The sequence below is a fragment of the Aotus nancymaae genome, unplaced genomic scaffold (genome assembly GCF_030222135.1).
Source record: "Aotus nancymaae isolate 86718 unplaced genomic scaffold, 86718_ANA_hifiasm-v0.15.2.pri h1tg000010l, whole genome shotgun sequence".
NCBI classification, from domain to species: Eukaryota; Metazoa; Chordata; class Mammalia; order Primates; family Aotidae; genus Aotus; species Aotus nancymaae.
In genome coordinates, this window is record NW_026988421.1 from 68,497,533 (window position 1) to 68,524,700 (window position 27,168).

General features: G+C 42.0%; 1 protein-coding gene across 21 annotated transcripts in view; it reads right to left on the reverse strand.

Annotated features, from left to right (window-relative positions):
- KCNMA1 (potassium calcium-activated channel subfamily M alpha 1) overlaps nt 1–27,168 on the reverse strand; it is a 761,855-nt gene that overhangs the window by 50,424 nt on the left and 684,263 nt on the right. For 20 of the 21 annotated variants that reach the window (XM_064374369.1, XM_064374367.1, XM_064374368.1 and 17 more), the window contains 2 exons: nt 22,931–23,155; nt 18,945–19,137 (listed from right to left, as the gene is read on the reverse strand). In XM_064374369.1, the coding sequence (XP_064230439.1) occupies nt 18,945–19,137; nt 22,931–23,155 (418 nt within the window). Of the gene's footprint in view, nt 1–18,944; nt 19,138–22,930; nt 23,156–25,743; nt 25,867–27,168 lie in introns of all 21 variants that reach the window. The other variant, XM_064374370.1, reaches the window with a different exon arrangement.

Sequence of the window (27,168 nt, forward strand, 5' to 3'; positions counted from 1 at the left end):
AGGGCTGGTTTCCAACACAGATGGAAAGTGGCACCTGCTGATTCTCATCCCTGCTTCCACCAGTCTTACTCACTTCAGAAACTGTTCCCCTTCTTCCCTCCCAACCCAGCTCCTGCCCCTTCTTCACCTCTTCCAGGAAGCCTGCCTTGACTAACTTCTCACATTTAGTTACTTTATGAAGATGCTTCCCTTTGCCTTTTTTCCATTCCCTTTATTCATTAATTTAAAATGTATGAATTACTACTAAATATGCACTAATTACTACATATTAATGTTTAAATGTTTTTAAGCATTTTTAATTCTCTGTTTTATCTTCATATACCCACAGGACTCCCCAATTTCAATATGGCATAGCTTATGCTAGCTTTTTCTTTATTATTATTATTTGTTCTTAATTCCTGTCCTGAGACTCTCCCTCTTTGCTTCCACCACAAGAGGACAAAGGCCATTTTGCCACTAACATGGGATCTCCTCTTTCATGATGGATCACATTTCTAGTAAACTAGAGGCTTACTATGCCAGGGAAAAGGCAGATATATATATTACAAGACAGTGATATCAAGGGGATACTAATAAAACACACAGACATCCCCTCCCATTCTGCCAAGACTGTATACCATTTTGTTTCCATTACATCAATTTTTTTCTCTTCTTTTGTGAGCATTAATCAAAGAAATTCAAAGAGCTCATTAAAGTGATAGATTGACTGAAAATGTAACCACCTTTTCATTATAAACAGTTTCTTTATGTTCTTGGTGCTGTGGGCTTTGTTTTTTAGCATTTGTCATGTAGTTCAAATGTCCTTTAACATTTAAAATACCAAATGCCAAATGGGCCCCAGTTGTTTGGTTTAGTATGAATCGAGGGCCAGCACAGCAGAAACCAGAACTCTAAAATCACAAGCAAAGTAAAGCATCCATATCATAAGCACATAGAAAATTAAGTAGCTGCAAAAGATGGGTGCGCCAAGTGATCCAAGGCGTTTGCCATGAAATTCAGGAAAGCAGAATTGCATCACCAACAACTTTCAGCCAGCTGTCTCTGCATGCTTCTAGAGACAAGACGCCTGGCCTGAGATAGCGCCAAGGTTCCAAACGTTTGATAGTTCTTTAAAAGAAAGAATTTTATTTTATTTTTCCTTAAGTGTTGAAGTGTTTCCTGTATATATTGTTTATGCTGGCAGGTGAATATGTAACCGAGATCTTGGATCTTGGGGTCAGACATTCCCACACACATACACACACGAATCTTCACTAGATGAGGGTTTGGCGCTGGTATGTCTCTGAGCATTTCCCTGTACAGTGGGGTCATTCATGGGATTGTCATTTTAAGGAACTGGAGGACAGGAGCCCTCTCTTCCAGTATCCTATCCCATGTCTTTATCAACAAGCATATCGAAATTTCATAGAAGACACACACACCAAATACATTAAACCCCAACAACTGTGCAGCTTGCACATCACAACTCCAGGAACGATGTCATATCCTCTCTCAGGAGTAGCCCCTAAGGCATGATCGTTCCCCCAGGAGCCCTGAACCCTCTCTGTTTGCTAACAGTCAAAACATTCATTTGCTGCTATGCGATCACAGTCTTGGCAATAGCTCTGGCCCTCAGTGTGTTCATCTGTAAAATGGGAATGACTCTAAAGCCCTCTCAGCTCTGAGGTTTATGTCTCTTTCATGACCCCAAATTTAAAAGTGACTTCCAACAGAATAAGCTAGCAAAGAGAATCCAGAGGATCTCCTTTCAGACTCCTTCACAAGCTCTCGCACAGATCCTGCCTTTTGATTCAGTTTTATACCTTTGCTCAGAGGATGAAACTTCACTTCCCAAACCAAGGAGAAGGATGTACTTTCTCCAAAGTTGCTCTAATGGCTGAGAAGGCCATAAATAACCATTTATTAAACAAACACTATGGGCTAAAGGAAGAGAAACCACCACAATTAGGCCCCTGAGGCCTGCAGGCGCAGTACATAAGGATGGGACTCTCATAATCCAGACAATATATAACCAGTTGTTCCATTTTCTTGAAGTTATCTTCATAATCAAGATGCTATCCCAGCCATTGTGGGCTTTAGAACTATTTTTAATTTTAATTTAAAGAGCAATTAAAGAAAGACAATGGATATGCAGGATAATAAAGTAAGTGATTAGCAGCATGCAAATGACAGAGGCTTAATGATAATATGGTTGTAGTCTCCAAATGGCTTGTCGAGAGAAAGCCCTTTCTACATGTGGTTGTTCAGCTAATGTGTCTCAACCCACAATTACAACATTGCTGACACCATTAACCAGTGAAACAACATCACTTGGTGAAATCCTTGTTGTCTCATTAAAAAGGAAAGGGTCAGGTAATTTACCAACGTTGTATGTCTAGTTTTGTTGTTGGTAATTAGCAAACATTACCCAGCATAGACTCCCACTGGGAACTGGGAAACTTTGTGAAATATTAAAGAGGAAAGCCTTTATATTTCACTGGAAAATTGAAAAGAGGTGCAGTAATATTCTCCCTGTTACCCTTTTGCATTTAGGAAAAGGAAGATGCAACTTGGAACTCTTTAATTTCAGGAGAAATATTCAAAATGTGTTGGGAAGTCACTATCCACTTTAAGACCCTGGATCACCGTCGTATACTGGTAAACTGGATCTGCATCCCTCTTCACAAAGGGAGTTGGAGATGGGAGGAAAACTGCAAACTTCATCTTTATTGTTCTTACTTATGTTTTTAAGATTAATCTCCTTGAAATAGAGGAAAGGGGCTATAAAATTTTTCTTTCTGAAATGCTGCAGGACTTAAATAAGCACCAGCATTGTTTATTCAAAAGATTACACACACACACACACACACACACACACACACACACGTATATATATTTAGACCTAAAGATAGAGGAAATATATTCCAGGGACAGGACTTCCTGCCTCCCTGCTTCCTAATGGAATCTTCCCCACATTGGAACTCAGACCCTGCCCCCCAACACCGGCTAATGCTTGGTGTATTGTCAGGGAGCAGAATGGTATCTTAGTCTTTAAATGGAACTTTTGGAACATAAAACACATTCCAATAAATGTGAGCAGAAAATTATGAATTCATTAAACTACTTTGGTATCTTGTGCTATATATAATATTTATATTCCGACTACTGTAAAATATGCTTTAATATCTTTAGGCAACTATAAGGACTTAAATATTTATAAAATGGCTAAAGATAAAGTATGGCCCTCTTATTCCTACATACAGATGATGTAAGGCATGCAATCAAAGACAATAACACTCTCTGCCCATTTGTCATCTTAAAGGAGCCGATCAACGCGCCATCCCTCGTGTACCATCTACATAAGAGTTGTTGCCAACACAGGCAACTCCAGAGGAGTTTGCGCCTTAAAAACTACCTAGAGTACTATACTTCATAGAAAACAGGGCTTTCTGAAAATGGAGACAAAACAATAAATTTGCAGGCAAAACAGCTCCAAGAGGGGCTTCAAAATACTGCTGTATTTATCTCTGGGACATATGGGAACAGGAAGCATTTTGATTTAATATTTCATAACATAGAGACAATTGCTTCCTTGCATGGTATATAATTAATGCTCATAGAAATGAGGGTTTTTTTAAAAAAAAATTTCAATATCTTAAATGCAAATAAATAAGGAGACACACCTGCGTAATAGGAAGGGCTTCCTTTAAAAATGTGGAATAGACCCATATAATCCCAATAAAGAGAAAGCCACCATGAATTTATAATCACCTAGGGGCCTATTAAAAGTAGTTTTATAGATTAAGTGTGAAACCTCAACCCTGATGTTCTTATTATTTACCTTCCTTGCTTGCCTTTAGGCCCATGGCCTGACTGATTTTCAAAATTCTTCCATTTCCTATGCCGATTAGGTATTCAAAGAATTGTTTGTGCCCACCTGCCTTGACCTCTCAAATGGACACCCCCTGGTTTATTTTCCCAGCTCCCACTAGCTCCCTGCTGGGAACCATGTGGAAGCTGGTGAATTTCTCATATATCCTGCACTTTATAATGTCCATTATATGCTCTCCAAACCTCCTAGCAATCATACCGTGGAAAATGATTTATTCTATATATAAATTTCTAAGATAAATTTCTATGGAAATGTAAGCTTTAGTAAATCAGCTGCCCGGATACAAGAATCAGAGATGGTTTCCTTGAGTAAGTAACGGACTAAACCTGTGTTTCTCAACTCGGGCTGCACGATGGAATCACTGATGCATACTTGCATCAGTGTCTAATTTAATTGCTCTGGAGTACGGCCTGAGCATTTCAAGAATGTTAGAAGTTCCCCAGGTGAGTGCAATGTGCAGCTAAGGTTGAAAACCAGTGGGCTAGTTCAGAAATAAATCCACCCATTTATGGTCAACTAATCATTGACAAAAATGCCAAGAACACACAGTGGGGAAAGGATAGTCTATTCAATAAATAATGTTCAGAAAACAATATTTACATGCAAAAGAATAAAACTGAACACTTCTCTTACACCAAAATCAAAAATCAAATGGACTAAAGACTTGAATGTAAAATCTGAAACTGTAAAATTCCTAGGAGAAAAAATAGGGGAAAAGCTCCTTGACAATGGTCTGGGCAATGATTTCTTGGATATGACACCAAAAGCACAGGCCAAAAAAGCAAAAATAAACAAGTGGGACTACATCAAACTAAAAATCTGCACAGCAAGGAAAACAATCCACAAAGTGAGAAGCCAACCTAAAAATGGGAGAAAATATTTTAAAACCACAAATCCAATAAAGGATTAATATCCCAACTATATAAAGAACTCATATACTCAATAGCAAGAAAGTAACCTGATTAAGAAATGGGCAAAGAAACCTAATAGACATTTTTATAAAGAAGATATACAAATGGCCAAGAAGTAGATATGAAAAGGTGCTCAATATCATTAGTCAGAAAAAGATGCAAATCAAACAAGATAAATTTCCCTGGAAATGTAAGCTTTAGTAAATCAGCTGCCTGGATACAAGGATCAGAGATGGTTTCCTTGGGTAAGTAAGGGGTAAACCTGTGTTACTCAACTCGGGCTGCACATTGGAATCACCAATGCATTCCTGCATCAGTGTCTAATTTAACTGTTCTGGAGTAATAAGATATCAATAAAATATCACCTCACACCTGTTAATATTGCTATTATTAAAAAGACAAGTGATAACATGTGTTGGTGAGGGTGTGGCGAAAAGAGAATCCTTGTACATTGCTGGTGGGAATGTAAATTGGTACAGCCCTATAGAAAACAGTATGAAGTTTCTATAAAAAATTAAAAATAGAACCATCACATGATTCAGCAATCCCACTTCTGGGTATATATCCAATGGAAATGAAATCGGTATCTCAAAGAGACATCTGCACCTCCATGTTTACTGCAGCACTATTTACAATAGCCAAGATATAGAAACCACTGGTGTCCATTGATGGATGAGTAGATAAAGAAAATATGATCTGTGTGTGTATGTACCTACACACACACACACATATATATATATATAGAAATATTATTCAGCCATAAATAAGACAGAAATCCTGCCATTCAACAACATAGATGAACTGGAGAACATAATGCTACGTGAAATAAGCCAGTTATAGAAGGACAAATACTGTATGAACTCACTTATATGTGGAATCTAAAAAGTTGAACTCAGAGAAGCAAAGAGTGAACAGTGATTGCCAGGGACTGGGGTGGGGTGGGGGGATGGGGAGATGTTGGTCAAAGGGTACAAACTTCCTGTTATAAGATGAATAAATTCTGGGGCTGTGATGTACAGTATGGTGGCTATAGTTGATAGTACTGTGTAATACACTTGAAGCTTGCGAAGAGAATAGATCTTAAGTGTCCTCACGACACACACCTGGGCGCACACACACACATACACACACATACACACAATACAATACAATAGTATCTATGTGAGATGATTGATGTCTTCATTAATTTGATTTTGGTAATCATCTCACAATGTATATGTTTATCAAATCATCATGTTGTAAACCTTAAATATATACAACTTTTATTTGTTAATTGTATGTCAATAAACCTGGAAGGGAAGAAAATCATTAGAGTAGTAAACCTCTTAAATTTGTACGTAAATATTTATGTGTCTGTGAGGAGGCAGAAGGAGGATCATAGAGAAGATCTGTCACTGTATTAGCTATTTAAAGGGGTACAAGACCGCTTCCCCAATTGAGAACTAATATGCTATAGGTTTCCTGGCTGAGAGCCAAAATTACTGTTTTCAAGGAAAAAAGAGGCAAAGAAGGGAAACTAAGTGCCACCTGTCTACTGGGTGGAGAAGCATGGGTCCTGCTCTGCCAGTAGCAGCTCTGCAATGGCGTCACTTCACGAACATCAGGGATCCTGCCATAAACAAACCCCTGAGATTGGAAGTGTATGAGGTTTTCTGTCAGCAAGCTGTCCCAACCTAGCCTCTGCTTCAGAGAGCAGCTCCACTGTTTGGTGCCATGCTAGCCTATCTACTGAGGGGAGGATCCCCAAGCTAGCTGTTCATCAGCCCTAGTTCTTCCTCAACTCCTCTCTAGGCTTTTATAAGTCTACCTTACCTGGGCTGCTCACCTTCCAAAGGTGACTTGGTTTCTGTCATCATCTATTTTCTATGCATATTTACAGACAAACAGATCAACAATAATTCTGGCTGCTAGACACAAGTGGATAACCCTAACTTGTTAGTATTTGTTAATCTGGGAGTAGGAGGAGATGAAATAAAATAGTAAAATTGTCCAGTAATAACAATAACAAAAATAGCTAACACTGCTTGATTTCTCCAATTTTCCTAGGTAGGAAGTGCTTTTATAACCATTCACTCAGGGCTGCCATGTATGGTTGTGAAGGTTGGGCACTGCACAGTAGCTAATCTAAGTGAGTACCACTCATATCAATGGGCACTGCATATTTGCATCTTTATGACAATATTTTTTCCTAGAAGATGGCAGAAAAGTGTATCATTCAAACATGTTAATACATTGTCACTATTTTTTTCAGATGAAAATAAGGTGTCTTGAGAAAAGAGTGACTTTTTCTGGCTTACTTAAAGTTACTGTATGGATGATAGAAAGCCCTGTAACTCACTGAATTTTCATAGCCATTTTATAAGCCAGGTGCATTTAGTATTCTTAGTGAGAAAACTGAGATACAAAGAGGTTAAGTAATTTTCCCAGGCCTAGTAAGTGGCAAATCTGGGATTCAAACTCAAGCTGTCATTCCAAACCCCACATATGCAAAGTGCTATTTCTACAGCCCTTGATGTTTTATAACACTTTTCTGCAGCCATCATGTCTTTGTATTCACACACTGATCCCTCGGTGTTTTGGGTAGATTCACTTTAACAAACTCATCTTCTTAGATGAGGAAATAAAATCTGGATCAGTGTATTCACATCCTGATGCCTCTGTGCCTTGGGGTGGGGTCACTTTAACAAAGTCATCTTATAGATGAGGAAATGAAATCTATTGTGTTTATCACGCCAAAGTGCACTTGATGGACAGAACCAGGATTTAAAACCTGTTCCTCAACCCTCCATGACTGCATCATTACTCTGACAGCCATGTTTGTGATTCACCATCATGAACTAGAACAACAAAACTCTTCTTCCAAATTCCTCCTGCTCCAGTCAACTGCTGAGAGGAATGTCCATTTCTACATGGCCAGAGAGGCTCCTAGGAAACATTCACGGCTCCCTGGAGCAGAAAGCAAAGATATTTTCTGCCCTTTGTTGAACTTAGGAGGTCTCAGTCCTATAGCCTCGGGCCTTGGACTGGTAGTGTGTAATAGTACATCCAGCAAGGCTAGTCAAAGGTTGAGGGCCAGAAGCTATTAGTAAAGGTTAAGGGAATAGGATAGTTTATACTAGAGACAACCTGGCCATCTGATAAAGGCTCCTACATACAAGTGCAACATCTTTGATCTCTGCAACCCTTGTCCAGTGCCCACTTGTCAACTGAAGGAAGGCTGAAGCCTGGAGGGAAAACGTAGGTTTCTAATACAGGTATTTGGCTGCTTTATCTCATTTGAGGCATGCTAAGAGAGAACAGGCTGCAAACAACAGATAGCAGGATTAAATCATTTATTCATGTATTCATCCCCTCCACAAACCTCTACTAAGTGTCTACTAGGTATGAGGTGCTGTGCTAAGCATTTAAAAAGATTTCTGGCAGTTGGTGAGCGTGAGGAGGTCAGGGGCACTTATTTGGAGGATCTATTCAGGTTAACAGTGGGCCCACCTACAAGCATTTCCTTTGACATAGTGAGCCCTTTAAGTCCCTTGGTGATACCATTAGTACACAAATAGCCACAGGTGACCCTCTGTGAAATGCTCTTGGCCTTTCCCGTTCCTGTGCCTTCTATTACTCAGCTTCAGCCCTTTCCACATGCCTGTTGGCACCTTTACTTGTGATAATCACACTTATTTTCAAATTTCAGTCCATTTACTCTGGAGTCTTTCCCAACTACCATAGTCCAAAGCCACCTCTGCCTTCTCATAACACATCACGTGGCAGCATTCATGGGGCACTGAAAACATCTGGTAGAAAATCTCTCCTGGAGATCTGTAACAAGATGCTCAGGACTATCCTGATTTTCTAGAATTCAGAAAATAATGTTCTTTCAGAACAGTCCATGAAATATAATTCAAGCATTTAAGGACTAGCTATATCCTTAAATGTTCAATAAATCCAGAACTAAAGTCATTTATAAATCAGTTGACTTCTTTGCAGGGCCACTTTTTTTGGTGGTTTGTTTTTGTTTTTGAGATGGAGTCTCACTTTGTCACCCAGGCTGGAGTGCAGTGGCACACTCTCAGCTCACTGCAATCTCCACCTCCCGGGTTCAAGTGATTCTCCTGCCTCAGCCTCCCGAGTAGCTGGGACTACAGATGTGTGTTGCACCACCACACCTGGCTTATTTTTGTACTTTTAATAGAAATGGGGTTTCACCATGTTGGCCAGGCTGGTCTTGAACTCCCAACCTCAGGTGATCTATCTGCCTTGGCCTCCCAAAGAGTTGGAATTACAGGCATGAGCCACTACGCCTGGCCTCAGGGCCACTTTTTTACCTTTTTTTTTTTTTTTTTTGAGATGGAGTTTCGCTCTTGTCGCTTTTAAGAAAAGAAATAAAATTTTTAAGACTGCACATGAGATTCTGCCTATAAAAGAGTGGGTGAAGACAAAAATGCGCTAAAAGGCTGGCTAGACTTATCTGACAGCTTGAGGCATGTGTGCTTGAATGAAATGGCCCACACTATGAACAAAGAATACAATGGAATGTTCCAAACCCTCTATCGTTAAGTATGCGTGTCAAAGTTGTTCCATACAACTTATTTTATGTTTCTCTCTTTTGCCTGTAGATCCCATTACCTCCACACCAGCATAAACCATGGGGAGAACAGGGGCACTAATCTCAGGCATAAGACGCAAACCAAACTGACACTCAGGATAGGGTAGTTACCTATCTTTATCCAGAATTTAACAAGGGGTCTGAGAGAGTCCATGGGATTACAAGATTTCCTTTACTTTTCTCTGATTGTACAGCTGTGCTTTCCCCCCATAAGACAATTTCTCTGGACCATTTTCTGAACCTCGGCTTTGGGCGATGCAGTGGTCTCTTCATTCTCATTTGCTGCCTACCATGGAAACTTCCACTTGAGCATGGAAGGAGTAAATAAAACCTGAAAATATTCTGTAAGTCTCTTCACAAAGAAAGTAACGGCTGGGTCTCAAATACTCCACCCTTTCCTGAAAACTCCAAAGTCCGATCTATATTAACAAGGAAAACAGAAAAGAAAGGCTCCAGCAGTCATACTGGCCACAGAGACAGGCTAAGCAGAATGCTTACCTTCCCCCCGTCCCTCCACCTCCCGATTTACACATTTGTCCAGTGGTTCTAGCAAGGAAGACTCAAGCCAACAGAATCCTAGTATCTCTCATTGTTGGAACAGCTAGGGTCAAGGACTCAAAAAATGGGGATTCATGGAGACAAGAACCATTGAAAACAAACTTCAGGCCCTTGGGTGCAAGGACCAGTTATAGGAGTGAGGCTGGCACACCTTGAGCACTTTAATTCCCTTGAATGTTTGTCCTGTGGGTGCCCCCGGGACCCTTGAAAGCATATGTATAGCTTCAGGCCCATTCTCATCAGGATAACACTTGCCTTTTATGAGACAGGCTGATGTGCTGGGAAAAGCATGGACTTTGAAATCAGACAGTTTGGAGATCAACTCCATGTGCCCTTGAGTAGCTAGGAGGCTATGGGAAAGGTGTCCAATTTTCCTGAGTCTCTGTTTTCTCATCTGTAAAACGGAGGTGGTAACTCTCCCTCAGCAGGTTGTCAGGGAGATTAAATAAGATATTATATAGGAACGTGCCTGGTGTATGGCTCACCTGAAAAAAACATTACAATTATTTTAAAAGAGGCATTCACCAGGCACACAAATTTTGAGGAGTAAACTGGCACGTGAGAGCCAGATGCTGAAACGGTAAGTTCAGTCCAACCCCAACACCACCCCACATCTGCTTTCTGTCTCTGAAGCTAAGATTTCCCTTCACTGAAGTTGTCCCAAGCTGGGCACAGCCTGAGTGGGGACGTGGATCTGCTCTGCATGCAGTTGCAAGGAAAAGATTATTTTGTCTGTTTTTACTTTTTCTTCTGCACATCCACTCCCCAAGGAAGTCCTTCATGTATGGAGGGCATAAAACCCTCCATAAAATGAGTTCAGAAAATAGTCCAAGTCTCTCAGTTTCCTGTTACAGCTGCTGCTGTTGTTTTTCCTTGTTTCTTTTGCTAGGAATACATTACCAGAATGGTAAATGGCAGGGTTAAAGAGTATCTCTCATGTGATGAAATATGCTGTATAGGAAAAATTCTCCTAAGTTGAAGTCATTTAGAAAACAGCTGCAATTGCTGCTTTGCTGAAATACATCTGCACCTGAGATTCTTGTGATGAGATTCATCTTGTGATGTCCACAGAAGAAATGTAACAGGGCAGGCCCCTTTCTGTACTTGAGACCTGCTCAGAGCCCTACGCCAGATTTTCTTTATTGTTTAGTAAGCTCTTTTAATGAAATGTACTACTCTTATTATAGAGGACTCAAAATAAGATCTAAATCACAAACCAATAAAAGAAAATTATTGGGTTGGGTATCTAAAGTTACTACCTAGAGGCTACTCCAGTGTGGTATTTATAAATCTCTAAACAGTTAAGTATAATTGTCTTTCTGGTTTTTGGGACGGAAGCCAAGAGCAGTTTCAGTTACAACGGAAGAAAAATATTTTAGCGCTGAGCTTTGTTCGTTCAGTGGGTATAAAGAGAAATGGCCTCTCCCCTACCACCATTTCAGAATTGAGAGAGAATATTGTGGTAATGAAATGTTATATGGGAGCAGCTGAAAAAAGGCTTCTCTGATTTCAAGGAGGGGGAATGTATGTGAGGACACATGTATAGGTGTGTCTGCAAGAAAGTGTGAGCAGCCCAGGGGGCGGGAAAGCCAGGCTTGTAGAAGTGGGAGAAGGCAGAGCCCTGAGAAAAAAAGGCAGGTGTGGAAGGGTGGCGTGGAAGTTGAAGATGGGGTGGTCTGTCCAATTAATGGAAAAGCCAGATGTGCAGCTGCTCACCCCAATGCCGTCCACTCCCCGTCTTTAAACACAAAGACAGTGCTGTTCAGGAAGGACATGAACACTTCTAGTAAAAGAGCCATGACCCCAATCCTGCCAAACACCATAGCTCTTCCTCTGGAGTTATAGATCATATAAAGCACAGATCCCTATGTAATAAAAATCAAGAACATGCTGGATACCCTTAGTTATAGAGGACCACAGAACTCATCTCTACCAATCTCCCTCCCTTCATAAAGAGCATGTCAGTAACTCTCCTTTGGCAAAGGGACAGTCAGGGACAGGAGGCTCACTGCCTTTTCAGGCGGTCCATTCTGCTCTGGAAATGTCTTCCTTATGTTAGGCTAAAATCCTGTCCTCCTTAATTATTAACCATTGGCCCTGGTTTTTGTCCAATGGAGCAGAAGATTAAATGGCCCTTTAAGCTGCTGGCCTCGTTCTCTTAACCACTTGGCAAGTGACGTGTTGTCCAGGCACTACCCCATTCTGGTTGTCCTCTTTACAACATTCTTTTATTTCTCAAATTTCTCCTTCAAATCTTCATAGCTCTTGACACATTCCCTCCTATCCCAACAAGGATGAAACAATCACTGCTCAAAAGAAATGGTGCTTTTATCACCAAGGTTTATCTTGTCTGTCTTTACTGATCATTTGAAAATTAACATGCAGAGGTCCTCAATGCATTCTATCCTGTGAATTGGATCCTAGAGTTCCACTTTAGGTAGATCCTTTTAGTTCTGCTTTTTGCCATCCAGTAATTTAGAGATACTAATCCACATTGTCTCACACAAAGATAAAAGAGAAATCGCATTTTCTTCTCTGGAACAGTAAAAGACATTTCAGACTTTAGGATAGGGAAGGTGTACCCTATGCCCCCAATTAATGCTATCTCTCCAAGGACGGCTGCCATACTTCCAAAGAAAAATGTCATTCGCTACTTCAGGCTCTTAACCTTTGCTGAAATGCAGAGAAGGGAGAGTGCCCGCTTATATGTGGATGTTCATTTAGTGTAACTATAGCTTCAGGTCAGGGAGGGCGGGAGGGAAGCTGTGTGTGTGTGTGTGCGCGCGTGTGTGCGTGTGTATGTGTGCATCTATAAAAAGGCACAGAACATGGAAAAAAGGCAAAAGGAATGAGGAAGTGGATATATGTCTTGGGTTTGACATCTTGGCTCCTCCTTCTCCTGGGACGTTTGAGATAGGCTCAGCTTCTGGTTCTCTGGCTTCTACCAAAGGTTCCATCTACCCTCTCTCTAAGATGGTCCTTATACTTCTGTCCTGCAATTCTCTTGCCTCCCTCCCTCTCCCTGAGGCTCTTCTTTGCTCCTAGAGCATGAACAATGGGCCAGATCTCTAGAAGCAAACTTTTCCTGAATTAAGGACTTCATTTCCACCCTTCAGCTTTTCATGCCCATCTGGACTTTCCAGTAAGTCCCCATGGAAATAAACCATGACTAAAACCTAATCCTCCCAGCACTGCTTTCCCCTGCAGTCTGTCCCTCCCCTCTACCATCTCTGACCCATGGAAGGAAGCATACATCCATACAGACTGTTTTCTATCTACAGTGACTCCTGCTAGAACCTCTCATTCTTTTTCCAGTCCAAGGTTCAGGCTTCCATCTGGATAGCCACTGTTCCTAACCAGAGTCCCTGCATCCTCTTCCTTTCCATCCCAAACAATGCTTCATGGGGCTCCCAGATCCATCTCCCTAAAGCTCAGGTCCAATACCATCACTCTCTTGCTTTGAAACCTTCTGTAGCTCCCCAGTGCCTACTGAATTATTTACAGCCTCCTAACTCATAAACACATAAAAAATTATTTATAGCTTCCTAACTCAAGAAAGAAAAGAAATTCCTCAATGCCCAACCCACATTTCAACCTCATCTCTCCCTGCTGCCTTACATGTACCCTGTATTGGAGACAAATTGTACTTGTCCCTGTCCCTCTAACACATCCCCAGGGACCTTCCCCCTCTCTTCCATTCACTGTGACTCAAGCCAGCTCGCTTTGCCTCCACCTGTTATCTTTTCCAAGCATGGACTTAATTAGCCTTTTCCCATAAATCTTTGACGACTCCCCCAAATGCAAACCCTTTGCAAGACAAGTCTACGCTCTAAGACTCCATCATCCAATATGGTAGCCACTGGCTACATGTCACTTTAAATTTTTATATTTCTTAAAATTAAATATAAGGAAAAATTTAATTTCTAAACACATTTCAAGTGCTCCATGGCCACATGTATTCAAGTCATCCACAGATGCTACCCCTGCTTGAAAGCCTTCTCTATTCCTCGAAATACATAAACCGAGGAGCCCTTTGTATTCCCCTATTTCTAGCCTCATCCTTGTCTCCTTGCACTGTCACTGTTTATGGGGATACCTCCTCCAGTCACCTGAGTCCTGCAAGCATTGTAAGTGGCTGAATCCAAGCAACCTTTGGTCACCTTTGTGTTCTGGGCCTTTAGAGAGCCTGATGCATGAAGAACAGCCATTTATTCCTTTTTCTTTTCCTTAGGAGTTACCCTTCCTGGAAGGGTAAGCAGGAAAAAACTACAAGATCCTCATTTCCAAATGATATGACAGCAGAATGGGAAATGCCATTGCATGCTCCCTCTTTTCAGGTATGAACGGAAGCAGCTTTGAGAGTGGACCCTGCTTCCCTCTGCTCACCCTTTCTTCCAAGATCAGACTCAGTTCTTGTCTTTTCGAACCACAGGGAAACAGTCTGGCAAGAGCCACTGTTGTACCAACTGATTTAAATTGAAATGTTTTCCCCAGATAAATGCGTGCTAAATAATACACCAGCTCTCCAGCCAAAGGGAAGTGACAGGCACTCTGTAAATAAAGGCACTTAGTTGCTGGTAAAGAGCTGTAAAGTGGTTCTGAGCTGATGTTTGCTGACCAGCAAGAAGCAGCTTCATCTGCTTTATGTAATTGTCACTGCAGTTTTGCCTGCTGTATATTAAAACTGCATCTCATAGACCCGACTGTCACATCGGATATACCATCCGGCTTGGGGTATGCCACCTTCTTCTGTAATTGTTTTTGACAACAAGCCATCACATCTTGGATCTTTTCAGAAAGTGCCTGGTCCAGAATCCCTAGGCTGGGTCAGTTCTGACACCATGTGGGCTAGAAAAGTGACATCAAAAGGGAATGTGAAAAGATAACAGAAGAGAAAAGAGAGGCTTTGTTAGTCTAGGAGCCCTAATAACATGCAGTGGCAGCTGTCCAAGGAAGGCTCTACTTTCTCAATGTGAGGGCACATTTTTCATGTTAAATTATATCATGTTAGGAAATCTTTCCATAAAGTTGCATGCATATTTTGACTCAAGAGCATGACATTTGTCCTGAGTCCACATTTCTACCCAGCTACATTTTAGAGACATGGAAACAGTTATCCAAACAAAGCCTAGCATGGGGTTCCATAAAGGACCACAGAACACTTAAGAATGAAAGCAAGGGTGTCAGTGGCCAAAAGTCTATGCAGTTATCACTCAGAGGAAGTTAGATTTGTTTCCCAAAATGGTAAGTGTAACATGAAATTCCCAGCACATTGGGAGGCCAAGGCGAGTGGATCACCTGAGGTCAGGAGTTTGAGACCAGACTGGCCAACATAGTGAAAGCTTGTCTCCACTAAAAATACAAAAATTAGCCAGGCGTGGTGGTGTGCACCTGTAATCCCAGCTACTCAGGAGGCTGAGGCAGGAGAATCACTTGAACCTGGGAGATGGAGGTTGCAGTGATCTGAGATCATGCCATGGCACTCCAGCCTGGGCAACAGAGTAAGACGCCACCAAAAAAAAAAAAAAAAAGAAAGAAGAGTAACATGAAATCCTTTTTGTTCCCCATAATTCCTATCCCCTTGGAGCTTGATCATGCTAAATACCCCGATGAAGAATGACAAACATATCTCAGGCCAGTAGGCACTCCAGTTAGTCAAAAGGGTCGCAGATACAGAGAGGCAGGGAAACTCAGCTCACAGACTCAGTTCACAGGCTGGGAGGAGCCCACGGAGCAGGGTGCTGGGTCTGTGGCCAGAGAAGTGAGCACTGGGGAAGGAGTGACTTCTCTGTGTTGATGGCTCCCACTGGACCACTGCCTTTGCAAGGCTAAAGTGTCACCGGAGAACAGTATCCAAAAATGAGAGGAGCAGACAGATAAGAAACCAATGGGACATAAGGGCTTAGTGGGCCTAGAGCTTTGACACTCTTTCCTAGGGAGCAGAACAGACTGCTAGCTAGTGAGAGACAGATGTTCTCTTCCACTGCTGACCAGGGGTCTATGAGAATCACTGCTAAGCATAGAAACACATCCTCTGCCTTCTGTTATGTGTGCAGTCTTAGTCAATTTGGACCACTGTAATGAACACCATAAACTGGGTGACTGATAGACAACAGAAATTTATTTCCCACAATGCTGGAGGATGGAAAGTGTAAGATCAAAGCCCTGACACATTCAGTCTGTGGTGAGGACTTTCTCACAGTGTCCTCACATGACTAAAGGGGTGAGGGGTCTTTCTCAGGCTTCTTTTCTTTTATTTATTTATTTTTTTAGATGGAGTCTTGCTCTGTTGCCCAGGCTGGAGTGCAGTGGCATGATCTCAACTCACTGCAACCTCTGCCTCCTGGGTTCAAGTGATTCTCCTGCCTCAGCCTCCCGAGTAGCTGGGATTATAGGCGCCTGCCACCACACCCAGCTAATTTCTTTGTATTTTTAGTAGAGATGGGGTTTTGCCATGTTGGCCAAGTGGTCTCAAACTCCTGACCTCAGGTGATCCACCTGCCTTGGACTCCCAAGGCATGAGCCACCATGCCCGGCCTCGCTTCTTTTATAAGACACCAGTCCCATTCATGAGGGCTCCACCCTCACTACCTAAACACCTCCCAAAGGTCCTACCACCTAATACCGTCACCTTAAGGATTAGGATTTCAGTGTATGCATTTGGCAGGGAGTAGGTGGAAGGGACAAAAACATTCAGACCATAGCTGTGTGCATGTGTGTGTACAAAAGAAAGAGTGCCTTTTGTTTTTTCTTTAGAGGAAAAATGAGCTCTCTTTCTTTTTCCTCCATATCTCCTGCCAAAACCTATTTTTCTTGCTTATCTTTTGCTAAAAGAATTGTTACCAGTTTGGCCTTTATATAGGATCTAAGAGGCTGGGATAAGGTTTAAGAGAGCTGGAAGGAACACCTACATCAGATGCATGTGTAACTAAATTATACACTGAGATTCTAATCTATGGCCCTGGAAAATCGTGATGATTGAGTTAGGAGGAAACAGGCATGCTGGGGAAAAGGAGAGTTTTTCTGCCTTCTCCTGCTGGCTTCTGTCTCTACTTAAAGGGAGAATCACTGCTTCTACTTTTTTCCATTCCCCTTGATGGTTCACTGCTCCCCAGGAAAGGAGCATCTAACAAGGGTTAGTCACGTCCTGTTCATGTGAAGGTTCACTGTGCTTTAGAGGGGTGCATTTGAGTTGCCTGGGGATCTTGTTGGAATGCAGATTCTGACCCAGCAGATCTGGGGTGAACCATGAGATTCTACAGTTTTAACAGGCTTCCCCAATAGATACCTGTACTGGCGCAGGGCAGAGAAGACACATATTGAAGGTCAAGGGTTTAAAGGCAGGAGCCAAATGCCAGCTTGCCTCTTTTACCTCCTAGAAGGTCAGCTTACTGTCTTCTCACTTCCTTTCTCACCTGTGCTGCCGGGGCAGGAGGGGGGCTCTGCCTCTGCAGGATGTAGCTGGGAGTAAGAGTGCAGGGCCTCTCTTAGGCCTTGACATGTTCTGTCCTGCGGGCACAGCTGAGCAGGTGGATACCAAGATTGAGATTTGGGTGTGGTAGGGAGGATGGTGGCATGGAGAGGTCAAAATCAGGCTTCAGGCTGTATTGGATGATGTCAGAAGGACAGAAGCCACTTCACATCCAACACAAAAGTAGAAGGTTCCCTTAAGCTTGACCAGAAGGTGCTGTGAACCTCAAGACTCCCAGAGAAGCCCCAACCCCTCTCTCAGTTCCCAGCAGTGAAGATACTTGCTCCCAGAAAGCTCCTCTGAGAGATGATTTGAACCTGGGTCTGCTAAGGTCTGGCTCCAGCTGCCTCCAAAGAATCAAAGCCTCTCTTTCTCCTCCACTTTCCAAATCTCATCCCAATGCCCCTCTCCCACCAGCTGACTCTAGCCCAGAGCCATGCAGGGAAGAGGATTCTAGGAATGATTGTTCCTGGATTTTCTGCAATGCTAAGCAAATGGTAGAAGGTGGTGGTGGTGATGTCAAGTTGACAAAAGATAATGTAGCTCACAGATCTTGGATGCATGATCCAGCTGAGCTTCTAGAAAGCCTGGCATGACGTGGAGGAGGTCAGACACTTGCCCAGCTATCAATAAGGTGGTGCTTCATATGCCAGTAGCCATAGTGCTCAAGGACTGTGCTCCTACAGCCTTCCATCCTGGACTGATAGGATTCAGGTCCTCATCAGGCAGCCCATTCCACCCGCTGGTAGCCCTTATGTAACAATGATCCTCCAGTTTATGGCAAGACTACACGGAGGTATCACTCAAAGGAAAATGCTCTGCATCCTATCCTGCCAGATGCTGATTATGGAGGTCGTTTGTTATGAAGGTTTTGCTGCGTTTCCTTTCTGAGACTCCTAGACATCTTTACTTGTAACCCCCTGCCCAGGATCCCAAAACAAATGACAGGAAAGAGTGGGGCCAGAGTAGGAAGGCAGATGTGTGTCACTTAAGGTTGCTTTGCCTCCTATAGGAAAATGTGTGGTCTGACAAGTGTCACCTCTTGCTAAATGACTTTTAGTGTCCATAGAGTTGCCACTCTCTGGAGAGCACCATCCTTCAGTCAGCAGAGTCCTAGAGGCAGCTCTAACAATAGCAAAGCTTAACACTCTCATCCCAGCTCAATGGCAAAAATATATACTGGAAGGAAACGGTCGGAATTGTGCAGCCAGCATCTTTTCAGTGCTCTGACATTTAGCTGACACTGCTCATGAAGACACTCTTTGGGAAAGCTGAGGGGGTGGCCATTTAAAGCCTTGTTTATCCTCTGGAAAGGCAACCTAGTCTGTGTGTGGGTGACCAGGTCTCAAGCCTGTACCCCAGAATGGAAAGAAGAGGCAGCAGATGCCCCTTTGAAAGCCATCCCGGCGACCGCAGGTTTCACTGCCAGGCAGGCTGATGTGAGCCTCTTTGAATTACTGAGTGAAGGATATCCCTCTTGCCAGCTGCTGTCCCCCGTAGGCACAGCAAAGAAGTATTACAGGCTGTCCTTACCTTGGGAATTAGCCTGCAAGACCCCGATGCTGTCATCAAACTGCATAGATTTGATGTTGAGTGACGCCAAGATGCATTCCTTGTCCTGCAGCGAAGTATCATCAATATTATTCTGATTGGCTGACAGGATAACGCACATGTCACAGAGGTTGATGTTGACAGCCCTTAAATCAGCCCGACTTAATGGCGTACCCTTTGGCATAGAGGAAAGAAAAAAAAAAAAAACAAAGAGAGAGAAAAGAACAAAAGTGAGAGGAGAGGGAAAGAGGAAAAAAATAAAAACAAATTAAAGATTGAGTCAGAGCTTTGGGAAATTATTTAACAAGTATCTTTTTTATGCCTTGACATTAAGCTGGCCTAACTACATTCAAGGGAATAGGAGCTGTGTGCTAATCTAAAGGGTAGTTGGTGCTGATGGCAGCATTTTAAGCTTGCTCTCAATACTCAATCAAGCTATTACTAACAAACGCAGGAGAGGAATAATGCCGGGGTTCAACATCTTCTTCCTGCCTGGAAATTGTCTTGATTTAAGTAACTGTCCTGTGGCAACCTCTGGCTTTCAGAATGTAACGAGGGAGTGGGTTTCAAGTGCCTGTTTATTTAATAGCAGGTCGCTTCTGTCTCAGGCAAAAGACAGCAGTTCCAACGCAGCCAAGAGGAAACGGCCAGTGAGTATGGAGTGATGAGGTGGGCCTGGACGTGCGGCTCAATTTGGAGGCTATGGATGGAGTGGAATTAATGTGTGCAATGCAAAAGGGATACGGAAAGGAGTTAAGCTCCAGGTCATATAATTTTATTGCATATTTCTGCAAGAAAAAAATACACAAGGTAGTGGCCTGATCGTCCAACAACATAGGAATGGTGAAATATACTTTTGGACATTCACACAGTGGAAATGTATGCAGGAGGTAAAGAGGCAGAGCTAGCTCTCCATGCAGGCATCAGCTTAGAAGGCTCTCTAAGATAGAGGGGAAGTGAAAAAAAAGTTCTAGGGTAATTAAAAATGTAGTTTCATTTATGTTAAAAAAAAAAAACCTGACAAAATAAAACTACATATATATAAATGTATGTAAGTTTGGAAAGAAAGTGCAGGAAAAAATATCCATTACACTAATAATGGTAATTCCCTCTGGGAAGGGAAATAGGATTGGTGGGGGTGAGGGGAAATTTTGCTTTTGACTTTATATACTTCTATATTGTTTGAATATTTTATAACAAGAACATATTTGTATATTATGGGTGCATTTAAAAATAAATAAGCCAGTAAACAGATTTTTAACATAAAAAATAATAAAAGACGGTGGAAAAATCCCAGATCCAGGAGCTAACAACAGAGTCCAGGAATACAAGCACAGGTAAAATGGAAGGGTTAGAATTGAAGGGCAGGACCGTGACCTCCATATGCTCTGTCTTCAGCTGGAGCCACAGCAAAATAATCAGGCCACCCCATGTCATAGCTCCCCAGTGGCCATGCAGCATCATTTTGGGGCTCCCGTCTGGCCACCAGCTTCACTGGTCCTCTAGCCTGACTCTAGCTTCCTCTTGGCCTGCCTGGTGACCTCAGTTACCTTCAACTCTCTGATTGTATAGAGCGAGGGTTTACCAACTTCCACATATCTGTGAATATCTTCCTCTCATCTGCCTTTCTGGAGAAGTGGCTTCAAGAAGAAGGAACTTGGCTGCAGAGATGAAGCCTATCTACCCTCTTTTATGATTCAGTGGTAGTCATGATTCTATTCTCAGCCCCTAATATATTGTTGCAAAGTGCAACTATGGAGGAAGGGGCATTTAGCACTGTGGGTGCTGCTAAGACATGACTAGTTCCAAGCCCTGAAGCAGCATCTCTTGAAAAAAGTAGAATGCCCCCTTCTCCTGTGACCTCTTGGTACAAAACAGGTCTGATCAACTTCCTGAGTCATTTTGCCAGTGCATAATCTTCAATTGCCTGCATCCATATTCTTTTAATTTTCACTTGTAGAGAAGCCAGCTGTAATTGTGATATAAGATGATCCCTGTGCAATTGTACACACATGATTCCAAACCACAAGAAATACAAATGACATACATAGAAATTGCTTATGTTTCCATGGGCTGGTCCTACAGGCAGAGTACTGCTTAAACAATAAACTCTGTGAAGACATAGATGAAGGCCCATTTTGTGAAAATCTATTGTGCTTCAGTAGTTTACATTTTGGAGGGTTTGAAAAGGACTTGCAAATATGAGAGCTCATTCATATACATGAAGACAGACAAGTGAACGTATACAAGGGCACACAGAAGGAAACACACACACACAAATACCAAATGTCACACATATACCCAACTCTACACACACATATACACGCAGACTCAGGTATCCTAGCAAAATAATAAACTCTTTACCAAGACACTTTTAGAGGTCAGGGGACTATGTGGAAGAACACATGTAGAAAGATAACTATGGGATCATGTGATTAAATCAACCATATTTCTGGGATTAGCAAAGTATTTATATGCTTATGCTCTCCTTTATGTATGACTGTTGGTCTATAGATGACTATTTTCAATCACCTGTGTTCACTAAGTCAGTGGGTTTTTGGCCTAGCATCCAAAGTATAACTGTCTGATATTTTTCTCACTCCTTTAAATATTTATTGAGCCCTATTTTGCCAGGCATTATGTAAAGACACATGGTGGCAACTGATGAGTAATGAGTACTACTTGTGGATAGATTCCTATGTGTTCTTTAATGAATTATATTACTTGGCTCTTTTTTTCCACATTTCTGAGGTTTGGGAAACTTGATAGAAATAACAGATTTTAGCTCTGTAAGTGGGGAAAAAACCAGACCTCTTGACATACAAAGAAATTCACGTTCCTCTGTTTTTGTCTTTGTTTTCTCTTTTGTTTGAGACAGGGTCTTGTTCTGTTGCCCAGGCTAGAGTGCAGTGGTGCTTACATAGCTCACTGTAGCCTTGACCTACCAGCCTCAAGTGATCCTCCCAACTCAGCCTCTCAAGTAGCTGGAACTACAGGCATGCGCCACCACATCTGACTAATTTTTTAAACTTTTTGTAGATGAGAGATCTCACCATGTTGCCCAGGCTGCTCTCAAACTCCTGAGCTCAAGCGGTCCTCCCGCCTTGGCCTCCCAAAGTGCAGGGATTACAGGGATTAGCCACCGTACCCGGCCGCTGTTTCTGTTTTAGAGACATGAGCTTATGAGAAAAATGTTGGAGGATAAATGAGGATAAATGTTTGCATGAATTTGTGATGTGGATAACTATATCAAATGTTGAAATGCATAATTCTTTGCAATTTTTGGAAAGTTTGTGGACTATGCATTGATTATGATTATGAAGTAGCTAATTGCGTGACTCCTAAATCCCATATTCTCACACTAAATTGTGGAGTCCCAGATTGTTTTTTCTGACTGGAGTCCTAATGTTTTGCAGTCAAGAATATCATGTGCACACACACACACAAACACAATCGTGAACATGTTTCTGTATTTCTAAATGAACAGGGTAGGGCTGAGCTACAGAAAGAGTTGGCCTTCTGTACAGCAGAAATAAAGAACTCTGTTATTTGCATTTATTTAGTTAAAAACAGAAGGTGGCACAGATCAGGTTTCTCCAAGCATTAAAAATGCCATAAGTATAATGCTATAGTTTTGTAAGCAAATAAACATCACAATGTAACAATGCTCTAGGTTTTGTATAGGCAGGAGCAAGAAAGTGTTTAGACACGGATATGGTTAATATACTTGATACAAGCTAAACTTCATCCCTGATGAGTGACCGAACTTGGCTGCAAATTCCTTTTAATAAGGTCTCCCAGGGTTTGGATTTTCCTTGACAGAGCATAGGGGAAGTGCTGAGTCCTCAGGCCCATACCCAGATGAAGAAGCACAGGCATGATCAAAGCTACAACTATTACATCCATCTGGGATTCTCTTTTGTGAATGAAAAGAAGAAAAGGCATCAATAATGTGACCTTGGACTTACAGGCAATATGGACACTTTGGGGAAGTTATGAAGCGTCTCCCATTCCCGCTTGAGGTACTCAATAGAGCCCACAAACACAATGTGCTTGAGCTCATGGTAATGAAAGTTGCTGGCACGGAGCGGCATCACCAGGTTCCGGAGGCCGATCAGGGCTGAGCTGACATCACCAAAGATACAGACCACGACATGGCCACTCAGGACAGTCATAGCAGCCTCACTTCGAGTCTGCAACAGGAAGATGTGTGTAAGTATCAGAGAGAAGACTGCATAGGGCTGTCGTGAGGAGTGAAAATCATTTGTGCAAAGAATCAAGTAAACATTTGCTGAGAGCTTACTATGTGCTATTATTTTTATTTCATCAATGTTATATACATGCCATACAGAGCTATAATTTGAGCATGTGTATATGTATTATATTTATGTAATAAATCTATCTAAATGTATATCCATACACATTGTTACTTTCTTTGGCAAAAGATTTTAAAAAGATATGCCATAAATATGTGTGAGCAGATCTTCATAATCATTTTCAGGAGGTAAAATAAGAGAGAAAACGAATATTTATGCTATTTGGAAAGAGAAGTCTTAGTTTCCATGAAACTGTTGATTAAATGAGTTGCCTTTTCTGGCTCACTTGCTGAGATGATGATAAAATGGTCAGATCCCTACATTGAGCTCAGTTTGAGAAATTCGAGTTTGGAATTCCAGATTTATCAGTGAGATGTCAGTGCATCATTGCATCAGCAGGTGGAACATGCTACCTAAAGCCAGGGGTGGAAAACTATGACCCACAGGCCAAATCTGGCCCATTATGTTCTTTTGTATGTCCAGTGAGCTAAAAATGGTTTCTGTGCTTCAAAATGGTTGGAAAAAAATCAAAAGAAGACTATGTCATAATCTGTGAAAATTGAAGTTCAAATTCCCATAAAGTTGTATTGGAACGCAGCCATGTTTATACATTTAGGTATTGCCTATGGCTGCTTTTATGCTACAACAGCAGAGCTGATCAGTAGCAACAGAGACCTTATACCCTGAAAAATCTAAATTATTCATTATATGACTTATTACAGAAAACATTTGCCCACCCCGTGTTCAATGCTGTCTTGGATTTTCCTAGGACATTTCTGGAGGGGCCTGCTTTGCTTAAGTCATTCGGAGAAAAGATCTTCCCAAATAATCATTACAAGGGGCAAGATAGAGGTCAATAAGAGCAACAGGCCAGTGTCTTCCTCCAACTCCAAACCTCTATCTATAAAGGAGACAAATGAAAGGAGAGGAGAACCCCAACTTCCCAGGAAATACAAATGCTTAGTCACTGCTGGTCCTTTGATTCACTAAGCTAGTGAAGGCAGGAGGCCAGCTGTGGACCTTTCTCTGCCTCTCCTTCTGGACTGATGCCTCCCATCCCTGTCTACCCACTTCACGCCTGGATGGCTCCATGTGGCTTACAATGCTTTCAGTGAGGCATATTAACGTCCACTGTACATATCAAACTCTGCTTGATTTAATCTCTAGAATTGATCACTGCATTGATTGTATAAATGCCAATATAGCAAATCACGACAATGTCAGGGTTATTACAATAACCCCCAAGGAGAGGAGGAAGCTAGCCTTCACTACTCGATCGTTAGAATAAAGCAGGGGCTGTCACCATTATTGGTTTCCCTCTGTAACAGTCCAAGGAAACCAGAGACACAAGCTGTAAGAAATGTCTTATAAACTGTGACCAAGGAAGACCCACTGGGGAGCTCACATCACATATTCCCACTTCCTGCAGAAGACCTGGAGTTAGTTTTCTGGGCCACATGAAAATGCGAGCGCCTGGGTGCCACCAGCGGACACCCAACCAATCTATAACGCACTGTTATGTGATGGGGCTCCTAATTATTTTTAATTGGCCAGGTCACCTGGGAGCCTAGCTCCCTTCAACAAACTGGAGGAATACAAACTGGGCCCAGGGTGGAAGTGAATTCTAGAATTGAGAGGTGGGGAAGGTACAGATAGCAGAGTGGCTGAGGCACAGATGCTGACCCCAGGAACTTCGATCTGTGGTCAAAACACCCATCTTCAGATTGGCCACAGCTACATCACCTGGAGAATCTTATAAAAGTCCTAATTCTAGAGCCTCACCTCTTGTGTGTCTGATTCTGCTAGGTTTAAGACACACTGGAGAAACTGATCATTTGTTTCTCTATGTATCTGGAATTCCTACGCATCCTTCCAGGCCCAACCCAAGCACAACCTGTGTTTATCTGATGGGCCTTGTCTGGCCATTTAAACATATACTAGTCCTTCTCCCCTACATTTCAATAGCACTTTGTGCCTCTTACCACTTAGCTTTAAATACACTATTTCATGGCTACATTTTATTCACAATTGAGACTATCTCTTATATTTTCGAATCCCCAAAGTAGTTAGTTTCCTATGTCCAGTAGATATACAGCCTCAAAGCATCCTCATGTAGCTGGCCTTACCTATCATTCTCATCTCTAGCCCAGTGTTACGTTAGAGAGGGCTTCTTGGATAAAACTTTCCAAACAGTACCTCCCAGTCTCTTTCTAGCCTATGACGCTGCTTTATTTTTTTTCAAAGCACCCTATAAATATCTGAAATGTTATTACATATTCATTTGTCTACCTGGAGATAACTCCTCTTCCCCCCGGCCACATCCCACTAGAATACGAGCTCTATGAGAGTGTTGTTGTCAAGCATTACATCTCCAGCAACTAGAACAGTGTGTGGCACATAGTAGGCCTCTTGTAGATGTTTTGTTAAACGATGTTATTTTTCATAGGATAGAAGTAGTAACTCACCTTCCTTAACTTTTTTGTGCTGGCAGGAGATCTTGATTGAGTATCAGTTGGCATGCATACTTCAGCAATATCTAGGCAAGTCATTAAAACCCTAGGTCCCAGATAGGGCATCCAGCCTATGACCTGCCACAAGTGGCCACATCAGGCAAAGTTTAGACCACCAGAGCAGAAGTGCCATGAATACATCAGAATGTACATACATGAAGCAGCTTTGTGGGTAGAACCATTTGTACTCCTAGTCAGTTGGATAATGGCTGTTTACTGAGAATTCTGACTTTCTGTGTTCTTCCCTGCAACTTTCCCCCTCTGAGACAGCCTCCAGCTTGATGCTTTATTGACTCTTAATGCTCGTTTATAATTAAATTGAGACCCCTCCTCTCCAACACACATAGATAAAGCATAGGAAAAAGTCCAGTATGTTAGAGTACAAAGCCATTCTGAGGATCCAGAACAGTCCTTGTTTAGGAAGGGTGGTCCTGACATCAGGAATGATAGGATTTTCCTGGCTGACAGAAAGGAACAGACCCAAACCAATCTGGGGATTAGAGGCCCAAGGGAGAAAGAACCCTTCCATCTGACTTTCCTGATTATTAATCCATTTTGCGTGGATTAGCAAGACAATAAACTGTAGGAAAGCCAATGTAGGCATTAAGACCCAAAGATGCTAATAGAACAAGGGCAGAGAGTAGAATGGATTGTTATCTACACTGACATCCCTGGGACAGACTGAGAGAGCCCACTGCTGCTATGAAGATATTCACAAGCCATCCACGAAATAGGGCTCTGAGCCCTAGCCTCCCCAAGGGGACTCAAGTTCATTATTGTCATCATTACATCATGCATCATCATGCATTTGCCTGCCTATGACATGTGCTAAGAAGAATCACAGATACACAAGGGTATCCTCTATAAGAATATAAAACACTGCGATAAACCAATAACAATACAGCAGCATTCAGCTTTCCTCACAGCATTTAATAAGAAGAATAAGAGGTAACTTTATTGGGTCATATGTTGGGTTTTAATCTTCACTACAGCCCCATGAATTAGGGTCATCCTCATCTCATCTTTCTACAGATAAGAAAACTGAAGTGCAAAAAGTCAAGGGAATTACCCAAGCTATGCAGCTAATAAATGGTACAAGCAGGCTCTGACACCAGTGCCAGGGCCACAGGAATTACGTTCATACCACCTCCCGCCATGCCTTTTTCCCACAGCACATGACCAACCACTCTTATGAGGAGCCAATATATTCAGAGATCGAAAATTCTGAATATTGTTCATGTTCTGATCAGAGTTGTAGCTGGTTCAATCTATGCTCAGGATTTCAATTATCAAAAATAATTAGGACCAAGGACTGTATTATCCTACTGTCCCATTAGAGAAACCCCATTCCTAGCAAATGTGGTTCGGGGCAGAAGCAGA